Source organism: Lissotriton vulgaris, chromosome 5 (genome assembly GCF_964263255.1).
Source record: "Lissotriton vulgaris chromosome 5, aLisVul1.2, whole genome shotgun sequence".
Lineage (NCBI taxonomy): Eukaryota > Metazoa > Chordata > Amphibia > Caudata > Salamandridae > Lissotriton > Lissotriton vulgaris.
The window spans coordinates 913,696,637-913,710,408 of record NC_141693.1 but is presented as its reverse complement, the minus strand read 5'-3'; the positions used below and the strand labels follow the sequence as shown (position 1 = coordinate 913,710,408).

The window sequence follows — 13,772 nt, the reverse complement described above, 5'->3', positions numbered from 1 at the left end:
CTGAACAGCACAAATTTATGTTGCTGCTTGAGGACTGGGACTGATTATTGATACTTTTTTTTAACAAACCAACTATTGGTGGTCACTGATGGAAGCGCCAGTGGGTAGCTGGCACTAAAGTGTTTTCACATTCAAACAATTAACTTATCAAACTCAGGGCTTGATATTAAACAATGACCAGTGTGCATTGATGGTTTTCGACAAAATTGCTTACAATACTGCATTTGAGTTATTGTTAACTCTTGGATTCATTGAAGTACTTACTAACTGAAACCCTGAACCTATCCTTCAATGTTCAGTTTTCATAAGTGTTATTGACCCTTTGCACTTAAAAGTTTGCCATTAGCTTGAATATTCTTGAACAATCCTTGGGGGAGGAGGCGTGGGGGAGGCTCCAACTGTAAAGCTCTATTTGAATTGATCCCGTTTTAACTCATTTGACTGCTCCAATGTGCTTTGTAATGTTCTATACGTCACCACATATGACATAGGTCTATTGCAAGAGAACTTCCAAGTCCCATGCAAAGTTGTCTTCAAATTCTGGTTAGGTTTACTCCAGTATACTAGCGCAGTGTGTTATTTGTGCAACACTGGAAAGTCCTGTTCATGCTCATTCTATGAGGGAATCTGGTACCCCTCGTGTACGGCTGCCTTGAAAGTAAGTTCAGTTTTGACTAACATGCTTTGAAATCTGGGGAGATTAGCATACAAAAAATGTATCATAATAATTTTAGCTTTCAAACGTCACCGTTTGCACTGTATTTTGTTCACAAGCTACCACATCCAACGTGCCCCTCCTCCACCCCGAGAAAACGTTTATGTCAGTGATTTGAGGGGGGGGGGGGTGCCCACCAAACTATACACTCCAGGGCTACAACCCTGGATCCACAGTTAAGAAATGCAAGAGTCAAGTACAAACAGGTGCTGGAAAGAAAGAAGCAACTGCGCGAGAATAAGAACTGGGGTGACCTTAAAATGGCTGCTGATTAGAAAGGCAGCAACAACAAAAAATCTGTATGGAAGCTGGTGGCCTGGGGCTATAAATGTCAGCAAAGTCCAGTGCAAGGTTACATTGCGGCAATTGAATGGCTCGGTCATTTTAAGAAATGTAATCACTACTTCAAAAACATCCTCTTTCAAAGTGAAAGTTCAGTCCCAAAACATGGCACCCAACAAATGCAGCTCGGTGGCGTCTCTTCTGTCTCATTGTAATGTCTGTACCGTCTTGTCCTCTGACTTCCTTACACATTCCCCTTCCCAATTGAATGATGTTTTAGAGGTGAGCAAAAATGAGTTGTTTTTTTCTGTATGTAACCTGTAATTCTCATGTGAATTGCAGGTTTTATTTGCATTACACACAGGCAGTGGTTTGAGGGAAAATCTTATGCGAGGCATAACAAATCTTCGAAATACAAGCTCATATTGCCCACACATGTTCTAAAGAAATGCAGAGAACGTTGCTAGTGCAACTCATGTGGACATAATACACACCAAGGCTGAAATTTACCAACACTGTGTGTCGGGCTTGTGTTGCAAAAGTGACGCAATCCCGGCACAAAGTGTTGTGTTCGGATTTATTTTCCAACAGAAATCATGCCTATGCAATACTTTGCAGTAACAGAGCATTCCATGGCTGGTGCATGGGCATTCTTAGGCAAACCCCTATTCTAAGCAAATCCCTTTTCTATTAGTATTTGCAGACAAAGTTTCTCACCAAAAATATACCTCCTCTAAACAGGTAGAATGGTGGAGGAAGTTTTCAAAGTCTCCACGTTTTCCAACCTAGTGCCTGGTGCACTATATAGCAAACATACAACGTGGGAAACGTATAAAAAACGTTTTTGTACTCGAAGGGTTTCCTTACAGTAAATAAAACTAAGGTTGACATCACACTCTTGCACTATGGTGCAAGGGTATGCATGTTGGTGTGTAACTTTGGTTGCTGTTTTGCGTGAAAGGTTAGGAGACCCCCCTCAGTTTAATAATTCCTGTGCTATTTAGAACCCAGTCTCCTGCAATCACAAATGATGCATCCCCCTTAAAGTTAATGAGAAAATAAATTACCCATGTATATCCACAGGCTAATAACTGGAATTAGAGAGTTACCGTCAAATAATAGTAACGCCCATCTCTGTCTATGTCGCCGTAGTATATAAACTGCGTATGTACATCTGCATGTCATTAATATTTATAATTATAACAAATAAAACATTATAAAACTGCGTGACTCCTGTCTCGCAGAATTTTTAATTGTTACCTCAGGCCTCACTAACTGGAGAATTTTGCTCAACCGGAAGGGGCGTGCAGGTCAACAAAATTAAAAACCACAGACTGCATCCGGAAATTATGGAATGTTATATTTATTTTACTTTGTCAACTTGTCAAGCGGCAACAATACAAACTTTAAGTGAGAGCGCAATATATATTATATTTTATGATAAACTCTGTCCTTTGCAAGAGGATTAAAAGTACTTAAGTGTGTCACAAGGGCCTTGCTCTTAAGACGGGAAATAGGGGTGAAACCTGGGGCTCGAGTACTCTCCGTGGAGGGGCAGTGGCAGCACAGCGGGTGGGTAGGGGTAGAAGCCCAGGGCTGCGAGAGGGACTGGGTGCAGACCCGGAAGTCCGTGAGAGGGCTGCAGTGACACACTGGGATGTCCGTCGGGAGAAGCTGTGCACGCAGGTGTAGGCCCTGGGAGAGGGCTCCTCTGAAGGCAGTCTGCCGTGGGAAGCTCTGGATAGCTGGAATACGGGATAAGCAAGCTGGAGAAGAAAGCTTCCACCCGGGCGTCTTGGCTCTGGCGCTTAAACTTCATCCGGCGATTCTGAAACCAGGTTTTAATCTGTAGAGGAAAGGCAAAGAGCGTCATGGTTAATAACCGCCGAGGGCATTTATTATACCATAAAAAGTTTTTTTTAAAAACCTTAGGAAAGCACTGTGTACATGTGCAGAGGGGACACACTCTAGGAATTCGCCTGGACTGCCTTTTTAGGTCTGGTCAAGAAGTAGCTGCAAAAGGGTGTTGCCTTCTGTAATGGCGGCCTTTTTAGAGATTGAGTAGTAAACACGACCAAGAGCATTCAAAGCGGTTAAGCAGCACTGGCTGAAGCTGTGTCGCGTTATTTATTTTTTGGTTGCCCACTTCCATACCTACAAATTGGTAGGTTTACAGAAATAAACAACTGAAACTGTGTATCTTTGGTGCTTCTTCTTTTTCAAAGGGTTTTGCAAAAACTGCCCCAGTGTTTAAGGTGTATTTTGTCAAGAGATAGAGATCAGTCCAGCGAGGAAGGGCAGTGAATTGACCACCACCCTTCACCCTTTACCTACTGGGCAAATTGTCTTAGCATATTGTACTTATTTGACTCTCAAAGCCTCACCCTCAGCCCATAAGTCCTCATAGCATTCAATGCCAGTATCAAGACTAGTAAAGCAACTCAGTGGATTAATGCACTGTCTGTGGGGCTTTCTTGGCAACTTGAAAGTGACGAGTTAAAATCTCTGTACGCCTTATTCTACCCTTCTGACACGGAACAGGTTAGATAACAGCAGCACTGAATATTAAAGTGCTGACGGATGAAAATGCACTCAAGCAAGTGCTATTTTAAAATACACTGCCTTTTAAAATTGTAAACATTGCGTGCTTACATTTCTGGTGGTGGTGTTGCCAAGACTCATCAGCCACCTCTAAAATTAGAATCCCTTTACAAGTACATATTTCAAAGTGGGTTTTAGAGAGCTCTAAAAACCTCGCTCTTCTCATCCGCAATATACAGACCTCTATATGAATTCTAAAACAAGGCATGCTTTTCAGTCATTATTTTACTAGACCGCTTATTTCAGACTCTCACTATCAGTACGGCAGTGTCTCCATCAATGCGGTGGAAAAGCAGTGTCTACCTCCGCAAACTCAAGTAATAACACCATGCCACACCTTTCGTTCTCTAAAAACATGTTTTTCGTTCTACATGTGGCATAGTTTTCTACTCAATTAGGCATAGTAAATTTAAGCAAAAATAGTCATATCAGCCTTGAAAGTAAAGCAGTGAAGTTTATATTGAAAAGTTTACCCCTCCTTTAGTTTAAAAGGGGAAGCATTTAGTACCAGTGTCACCCACTTAGTTTTCTTTATGTGGAGAGAGGTATTAACCAGAAGAGGAAAAGGATGGGCTAGCTTAACAATTTGGGGGGTTACTGCAGAATGTCTCTAGCAGTATTTGTTAGTTTATATGGATCCTTCATTAAAGTATGCAGCATAAAACGCTCGTGGGGATGAGAACATCGTTCTTTCTTCGCCCTCACGGTACAGGGAGTGGTGGTGCTGGGGAACGAGCAGCAGCGCTAAACGGGTTCGCTCCACCCATCTCTTTACAGTCAGGGACAGCTGAAGGATTTTTGGGACCCTGGGCCAAACAAATTATGGAACCCCTGTTCGGTTTGAATTTACGTTCCAGTTTTAGCTCTTTATGCCCTCTTTGACCAGGTCACTGACAGGACACAGGAATGTGTTTACATCTAATATTCAGGTATTGTAAGGTGTGCTTTCAATATTGTAACACACCAGCAGCTCACTAATATTACTGCAAATAATGTCTGTGAGTGACCCTCCATTTCACACATGTGAGGTCCTGTCTTGATCTAAAAAAACTTTTTTGAGGTCGATATTGTATCAAACACCATTTTCTCCAAAATATCTGTAATGGATTCTCGCCCGTCACCCACATTAAAAACAAATTAAAGGAAAACAGATCTAAAACCATCCGTTTAAGAATTACTCAAGATCATCAGGGCAAGACTTAATGCATAACAGAGCTGGCTCTAACAAGGCTGGGGCCCTGGGCCAGAGCCCACTTTGCCCATGCCTTAAAACGTCTCTGTTTACAGTGGAGGGCTCCCGGAGAGAATCGTCCCGTTTTAGGTTTGTAAGTGTCGTGTCCAATACTCTTTGGGCCCTCGGAAGCCCACCCGGTGGTAGCAATGCAGCGCGGACTCAACAGACCGCGGCCGCTGCGGCGCCCACTCACTCACCCTCAGCTCGGAGAGTTTCAGCACCCTGGACAGCCGCCGCTTCTCGTTCACCCCGATGTATCTCTGCTCCTGGAAGCTCCGCTCCAGCTCTCGCAGCTGCTCCGCGGTGAACTTAGTCCTGGACCGGGCCCCTTCCGGGTCCTCTGGCGCCTGCGGCTCCGGGCACTTCCGGCTGCTGCTGCTTACCTCGCAGCTCCGCGACTCCTGGAGGCTGGGAGTCTCTGGGGCCAGCCTTCGCCCGCAGCCGGGGGCTGTCGGTGCCAGAGTGGGGTCAGACCCTGAGAAGAAAGACCAGAGTCAGACATGTGTAATCATAATACCTAAGGGGGGCGCCCTCTCCCGCTTCACACTCAGCTCGAACAGGGTGCGTGCCCATCCTTTCACTGAAGTGTAAATAACCAACAGATTCACCCAACCCTTGCCTAAACGCGGCCAAGAGAGAGAAAATAACCACAACGAAACAGGAACTAGTTATTTAAAGACTATAGTTTGCAATTTTATGTAGAAATACGTTAACATTCCTGGATTCATTTTAACATTTCGTGACAGCTGTCAAGAATGTCAGGTCACATAGCGAGGCTCGTGCCCTGGGCCATACATAGCTTTACACACTTTCAACATATGCTTCGTTTTTGTTGATTGCAGCATACATTCAAGGAAGGGTGTGGCCCACCCCCACGTCGACCGTGTGGAAGGACATGGTGGGCACACGCTGTTCCAAAAGCAGGATTAGAGCATACTAAAGCTGAGGATTTGTTCGAAAACGGGCCTTTTGCGTGATGCCGATATTGGCAAATTCGGATACTGCCTTTTAACCCTCCAATGCCAGAGTGAAACCAGATTTAAAGTTTCTCCAACAACTACTGTGGTTGCACCACATGGTTTGCGGACTGGGCCCTCTGCTGCTGCTGTTAATGCTGCACTGTGGAGAAGTAGATGTATGCATTTATGTTAATATTCTACCATGCATGGTGGGAAAGAAAAATCGAAATCACCGGGACTATCTAAACAACCACACACGCATCTATAACTGAATTCAGATAGTACAAATGAAGGCAATCTATCTATATTTTATACCTATTGACAGGGAACAAAACAGACCCTCTTGCTCAAAACACCATGCCTAATTTACACGCACTACGCCACTAAATTACTTCCACGGAAACAGGTTTGTTTTAACCGGTGTACACGCTTTTTTTTTATATATGTAACACATTTAGTCACGAGTAACACATCTCTCCTTCTCCAGTTATCTCTGTATTTTCATATCGAGATATAGACAATATTAGGGCACGTTTTATACTGGAAAAATCGCGGTTATGAGTTTTGTTATTATTAACATTCATTGTACACATCTATGTTTATGCGGCCACACATTTCTGAAATACTTGTCGCTTTTCAGCATTAGAAGCGTTACACCCGGATCAGTGAAGTACATGTGGGGCAGCGGCCCTGCTCACTCACCCGTGGTCTGGTTTCTGCTCGGATTCTCCCCGGCCGCACCATGTCCAGTCACGTGCAGCCTTGTACGGCCCAGATGCCCTCTGTTGTCACTGCCCCATGAGCGTAGGGCTCCCTGTGGGACTCGCTCCCCCTCAGCACTGCTGGACGTGCCGCGCTCCCAGGGGAAGGGGCCCTGGTCAGGCTTGTGTGGTGCCCTGTGGCTGCTCTGTGCCATCCACTCCACGGACAGCAGGCCCTTCCCGGGCAGAGGCGAGGCTGTCTGCATTCCGACACTTTCGAAGTACTCCACGAAACTATGAATCACTCCCCGAGCCGCCCCTGCACTTGCTGCTTCCAAACACTGGTATTGTAACTTTCGCCAGTGCCTGGCCCTTAAATGGCGGAGCCCAGGAAATGATGCCTCGGACAATAGCCCGAGGAGCGTGCCCTTAATCTCGTTGTGTTCAGGTGATTGTCACATCCGACTAATCCCTGAATTCAGGCGTTAACAAGTGCCGGGGTCCCGAACCTGGCGCCAAGTTCATCTACGAGGCGCTCCGGGCGGGGTAATTGCATCTGGGCTCTTGTATCGCTGCGCAAAGTACTTTAGAGTTCTAACCATTCATTGCCTCCATTCTTGTAAATGGATAATGGGGAAATTGTACAAGTTATCTGGCATTTTACGGGCCTCCTTGAGGCTGCATTCTTTTAAGTGATACACTAACACAATGGTACCTGGATCAAAGGCTGCACCGCCGGGGTGATGGTCTCCCATAATGTCCTGCGGGGCTCGTGTCGCCCACCTAATATGTCTGTCGCCGCCCCCGCGCCATGGACAGACAGCCGACCAGACCAGCGGCTGTCACGGGCAAAACCTCTCGGCCAATCAGCTGCATCCTTTTGCTGCAGAGAAGGATCGGTGCACTGATCTGCTGAACTATCACACCACAGCTGTAAATACCACGAGCAACGTTCATATACACATGTAAAATACATCTATCTATCTCTATCCATACATCCATCCATTAATCCTTTCATCCATTCACCCATCCACCAATCCACCCACCAATCCATCTACCTATCTACCTAGCTATCTATGTCTGTCTGTCAACCTAGCTATAATCTACCCTTCTCCGTCTGTCTGTCGCTGCTGTGTCTGTAAAGGAGTCCCCACAGTTACCCAATGGCGAACATTCGTCGCAGTTGCAGGCATTTTTGAACTTCGAGTAATTGACACGGAATAAACCAGTGGAGCCGACATGCACACAGATGTCATATGTGGAAGATTGCGTCCATAATGCTGCAGGCACTGGGCCTGTTATCATGTAGATGCAGAAAGACGCAAGTTCTTTCCATGCATGTCATTGTAACCCAAAGAGAGCAATCCGTGGCAGAGCACAGAAACGACACTTTCAACAAATGACCATAATAGACCTCGCAAGGACAGACTTAAGGTCACCTTTTATATTTTGAGTTGAAAAATCATTTTTTTCTGACTGAATATAGGTGGCCGGAAGGATGAGTAAGTGGCGCTTTTCCTTTCCACAATGTCCGAGCGCTGCTAAAAGGTTTTATCTTTTTTTCAGGTCACACAAGGACACTGCGGAGAACGGGAGAGATTTAAAACATGGGCAGTGAGTCACATGCTCTACCGCATACCACAGCGAAACACCATTTCAGTTTCCGAGAGAAGTAGATGAACAATGAACAAAAACGTATATTTTCAGTGACCCAGCTGTTTTTCAGACAGTGAAACTGCAGATCAAGTGTGGCCTGGGCGAAGGGCCCAGGAAGAGCCCGGACCATAGCCGCGCTCACCTCGAGCAGCTGCATGGAGATTTAAGATGTTACTGCAAGCTGATGCTCGTGAATATTAAAGTGGAAACTATGACACACAGAACACCAATATATTAACAAAAAAGATCAATACACAAATTGCCTTTAACTGGTGGTTCATATTGTGGTTTTGTTGTTGCATGAAGTGTCAAATAGGAGTTCCTACTACTCATCTGAATGCTGTTCTGTATCGACTTCGAGAGGATGAATGGCATAGCCGGCCCTGTAGGGAATTAAAATCCTTAACCCGCATTATTATGGACACAGATTTCAGAGAGAAACACGTGTGTTCAAGTTTTGCTTGCAAGGAATTACATAATCCCATTTCTAACTGGAAATTAAAGGAAATACCATGTATATAAATATCTTGTTCAGCCAATCCTTCTCTGGCGCTGTGTCAAAAATCTGGGGTAGCGATCTGAAGCACTAAGAACAACAACCTCACATATTGCTGTCCACAAAGAAGGGGCAGAATTCCTTTTAAATAATTAATTTGATTAAATGATTAATAACTCGGAACTCCTGAATTCAGTGGGGCAGATTTATGATAACTGGCGCATCCCCAGGGATGCGCCAGTTATTTTCCGCCGCTGCTCCGCCACCCATGGTGCGCCGCATTTACAATGTGGCGCACCATGGGGCAAAAACGGCACAGATGCGTGATGCATCTGTGCCGTAAAGGTGGCGCATTGCTGGAGTTGCGTCGCAAGCGCGACGCAGCTCCAGCAAGGCTCGGGGGTGCCCCATCTTTACAATGCTGCGTCAAGACCTACGCCTGCTTCAAGCAGGCGCAGGGTTTTGACGCAGCATTGGCCTGAAAGTGACTGAGTGCAATCTTATAGATTTCACTCAGCCACTTTTGCGAGGCGCACCTGCCCCAGAACGCCAACCCTGCGCCGGAACGCCCAAAAGTGGCGCAGGGCTTTACAAAGTGACGCATCTGCCTAGATGCGTCACGTTGTAAATGGGTCGTAGGGATGCGCCACGTTTACGCCGCAGTTGCGTGACACAAACGTGGCGCATTCCCAACATAAATCTGCCCCAATGTATATAATGTAATGCATTCCTTAGTTTGGACACAATTCTGTTAAGCGTTAAGTCACAAACGGTGGTACAATCCCGGAAGGATTGGACAGCATCGGTATTATTTACAGTCGATATATAAACAAGCATTTGGCAAAGCCAATAGGTCTGTTTTGCATTACAAGTTCATAATAAAACATTTTAAAAGCCTCCTAAGGCAAAAGAAAACCAACATAAACGAGTTCTTTCTACATACAGTGCATTTATTTTGCACATTGGTCATTTTGACATGGAAATAGTCCCCTATGCATTCTACAGCAAGTACTTCATATGAGGTGGGATGCTACACCAAACAATAGCATAGGGTGAGAGAGCCATACCCTTCAGAGTGAAGACAAAGTCCACTCTATGTCTACTTAGTAATAATAGGACTTACAGACCTGAAAAGACCCAGATGTGGTCTGGCTAACTACAGTCTTATTGCAACCCTTCTGGATACAGAGAGTTCACTTCTTGCCGACATATTATCTGCCTTAGAAACAGAAAGGAAATTAATGAATGCATCCAGCTGGTACCCAACCAAAATGTTTAGCCATTGGCAGCATTTCTATACAGTTCCTGTCCTTAAGATCCCTAAGGCTCATGATACAAATGGGAAGTTATACGCTTTCTATCTTGACTATGGTGCCACTTTGGCCCACGTTGGCCAGGAGTGGCTTGTGGGCTATTGTAGAGTTGCGTCTACTAAGTTGCTTATCGAACTCCACAGAATACTTGGGTGAGAGTAAAGGTAAATGATGGCGAAGCTTTATCATCCGCAAGAGACCCCTGCATGGTTTAATACAAGGCTTCAGAACTGCTCTTCTAGTCTTTGGCTGGTGACCTTTGGCTCTTTCCTGAGCATTAGAAGATAAGAGGCACTCCCCTAAGCAGTATTACATTAGCAAGTTTCACCTATTCTTAGGACCTGCTCCTCCTTTCGGCCTCCCCAAGAAGGTTCCAAAGTTTGATAAAAACTTATAATCAAAACATAAACTTGCAATCAGTCTAGCTAAAACAAAGGTCATACTGGTTTTTGGTAAAAAAAAAAACAGTGTAAAAGGAATATAAAAGATAGTAAAATTGAGGTGGTGAGGCTGTTTTTATTTAGGTTTCGATTTAGATGATCTGTTATGGATATGTAATTTCAATATATGAAATCCAGATGTGCTATGATTGTTGTCAGCTTAAAGTAATTCAATACGAGGAATGCATGAGTTAAGGCTGACAGTCTGGTCAGCAGTACATTTATAGCTAATTGAGTCCTGTTATATATGGGGCGCTGGTATCTTGCTGGACAAAAAATGTGCATACAGTGCAAATGAATGTTCAGGTGATTCAACAATTTGTTATTGTAAAGAACAAATGGGCCACAAAGTAAAATGAGGTTGGAGAATGCTGAGATGTCAATAACTTTGATTCTAGACAGTAAAGGTAGTATTATTTTGTGCAGAGTATCAAGGCTGCATATGAGACGTTAAAGGCAAACTTGAGGAAAAGGGCATATGGACCGGTACAGTGTTATATGCAGCACTACTAGGATTATGCGATTCTGTGGCTGCAACATTTTCTGCATAATCATGGATTTGCCACATAATCTATCATCTGTTGCCCAATTTGAAGATTTCACCAAATCAAATTGGTTCTAGTTGTGTGGCAGGTCCATTCCATATGATATTTTCAGTTGCCAATTGATGTATTCAGGTGTTTAACAAGTAACAATTGGGTGTAACTTTGCCCAGATATTATTAATAGTTGTTGAAAAGACAGACTGTTAATAAAATTCTGCTGCTGAATATTGTGTCACATTATGTCAGATATTTTGCCTTTCCATGATGCATATTTTTGTCAATCCTGCACATAATTTGGTCCTCCCTGCCACATTATTCCAGTGGCCCTGCTCATTTAATACTTCTCGGATTTGTCCAGAATATACATTTCACTGTTGAGCACTCAATCATCAGTAAAACAGACAACACTAACAATTCTTATAGGTCCTTTTGAAAATTTCTTTTCTCCCAATAGATCCTCATGGGACCTTTAGCCATCATGTTTCATCGTTGGAACTAAAGGCCATTGACTTCTTCAGGGCATAATTATAAATTCTTGAGTCATTAGTGTATCTTCCATTTTTGGTCAATTATTTCTCGTTCCAAGCAATCCTTCTAGATTTACCATTCACTTTGGATAATTAAATCCGATGATATTGTGGGGTGAGAATACACCAAGTAATTTAGATCTTGTGTTCATTCATACACGGGCAAACGAAATCTATAGAGTAGTCTCCTAAGGTTGAGATGTTGAGGAGTTGGGTAGCTGTGAATAAAGTAGTTTTATTTTTTTGTAATACATCGGATGAGCCCCCTCTCACTTTTTCCTACATCACAGTAGTGTTTTATTACTATTTGATTTTAATATTTATTGGACAGATTTTGCATCAGGTGAAACCCCCTGCCTCTCTTTCTTCTGCAGCCTAGCATTATATTATTATTATTTGATTTTATTATTTATCGTACAGAGTTTGAATGTTAATGTGTATGATCAAACATTCTGCCTAATTTGCAGCCAAAACAATATAAGCAAAAAAAGGTACAGAGACATTTTAAACCTCCCTTAATTATGACAGTAACAAGGTGGTTAGGAATCATAATATTCACATTTACCGTGATTGTTCTGTGGTTGTAACTTCTTTTGCATAGTTTTGATCGCAAAGTGTATAGTATTATTACGTTTACAACTATGTAAAGCGTTCTTCTGACGTGTACATCATGAGGCTATATGTCCTCAAATAAAGAAAGGCCTTGCACACATCTTTATGATGCGCTGCTGTATCTAGCAACCTCTTATTTATGCCGTGACAATAATAATTGTGTTGAGAACAGTTCTAAAGGCTGAAATTTAAAATCGAAAGGGAGTGCGCGCACAGACATCGCTTTCGCTTCTTATCAGCAAGCCGCTTTTATTGAGTAGATCAAAGGGGCGAGCGAAAGTTTTCGGAGATATAATGTCTGTGTTTGGGAAGCCCCGATAGGGGTGAGAAGTGGCCGCGAATGAGTGCCCCGCACGTCTGGCCAGCATCGTGGAGCCTCGGTAAATAGCTGGGTGACACGAGCACACGGCGCGTCAGTCACAGGCGCCGGGCACGGCTGACGCACCAGTGGGTAATGGCGCCCTAACTCGAGACTTTAGCAGGGCCAGATAACCTCATCTCACATAATGCCGGAGTGTTAGCCGCTCTGTCGTGCGGCCACTTCAAAGGGAAGAAGCCTCGCGGCCCTTCCCCAACAAGCCCACTTGTCCATAGACACAAAACGATGTCACTTCCCTTATCTCGATAGGAAGTGGAGTGCACGTGCATTATGATTGACAAGGCTCCGATTTTACAGTTGTACAACGTGTAATGCATACAACTGTTCCAATATGTGGTGGGTGGGGCGCTGTACCCAACTACTGCTGTTTATTGTGTTGTAATTCTTTTTCGAATCACTAAATGGTTTTAGGTAAGAAGAATTAATTGATTTACCTCTTCAAAATCGAGGAATCGGATGTAAAATCACAATTTGTCAGATCCTTTATTAAATGGAGGGGGTCCTTTTTTTAAAGCTTTTGTTTACATTTTCCAAATAATAAACACAGGTTACATATGAACACGTGAGAATTCTTTTAATCTACAACTGATGTCCTTTTCTAAGAAATAAATTCGTTTTGAAGCAAATGTATCATTTTCAGGAACTTTTCTATGGGCTTATGGCAAAGGGGGGGGGGGGGCATTATAGGAATGTCCTGCAATCTCTAGAAAGTCGAAATTTGGGTAAACGTCTGTCCAAATTCCCCTACCATTAATCCCAATCTTCCATAGCATAATTACACTGCTGTTGGATGTCTGACCTGAAAGGTCAACGGCTCTATACCTTCCTCCATTAATTTGAAACGTAGAATGTTGAGGGCTCCATTGATGAGGGTTGAATTGGCCCAGGGCCAATAATGTCTTCTACAGATCTTATGCTCCAACATCCCATTTTTTTTTTTTACTGTTTCTCCATGGTTACTGTAGAATGATTCGACCCCTAGTGGGTGGAATGTTCTAATACAGTGGTCCCCAAAAGTTTTAGAACAATACATTTCACAACCCACCTACCATTAATGGACATGAGGTGGGATGATTTTTGGATGTAACTAAACCATCATGTGGTAGCACAATCAATAGCGGCCTGTACCCTGCCATAGTGGCAGGGGTCCAGCCCGGAGGAGGTAGGAAGGGTTGGAGGGGTTGAGGACAAAAAAAATAAAAAATAAACGTACCTTAACGTCACCGCCACTAACGCCCACCGCATCGCGCTCTTCCTGCTTCTGAGCACAGGCTCTCTTAATGCACTGGGACCAATGCTGTGCTGCATGAAAG

General features: G+C 43.8%; 1 protein-coding gene across 1 annotated transcript; it reads right to left on the bottom strand.

Moving 5' to 3' along the window:
• Positions 1–2,498: 2,498 nt before the first annotated feature.
• On the bottom strand, positions 2,499–6,758 carry LOC147711793 (homeobox protein vex1-like). The gene is made up of 3 exons (XM_086920237.1): positions 6,494–6,758; positions 5,030–5,307; positions 2,499–2,843 (listed from the first exon to the last, which is right to left on the bottom strand). The coding sequence occupies exons 1-3, from the start codon at positions 6,756–6,758 to the stop codon at positions 2,499–2,501; spliced, it is 888 nt and encodes a 295-aa protein (XP_086776363.1).
• Positions 6,759–13,772: the final 7,014 nt, after the last annotated feature.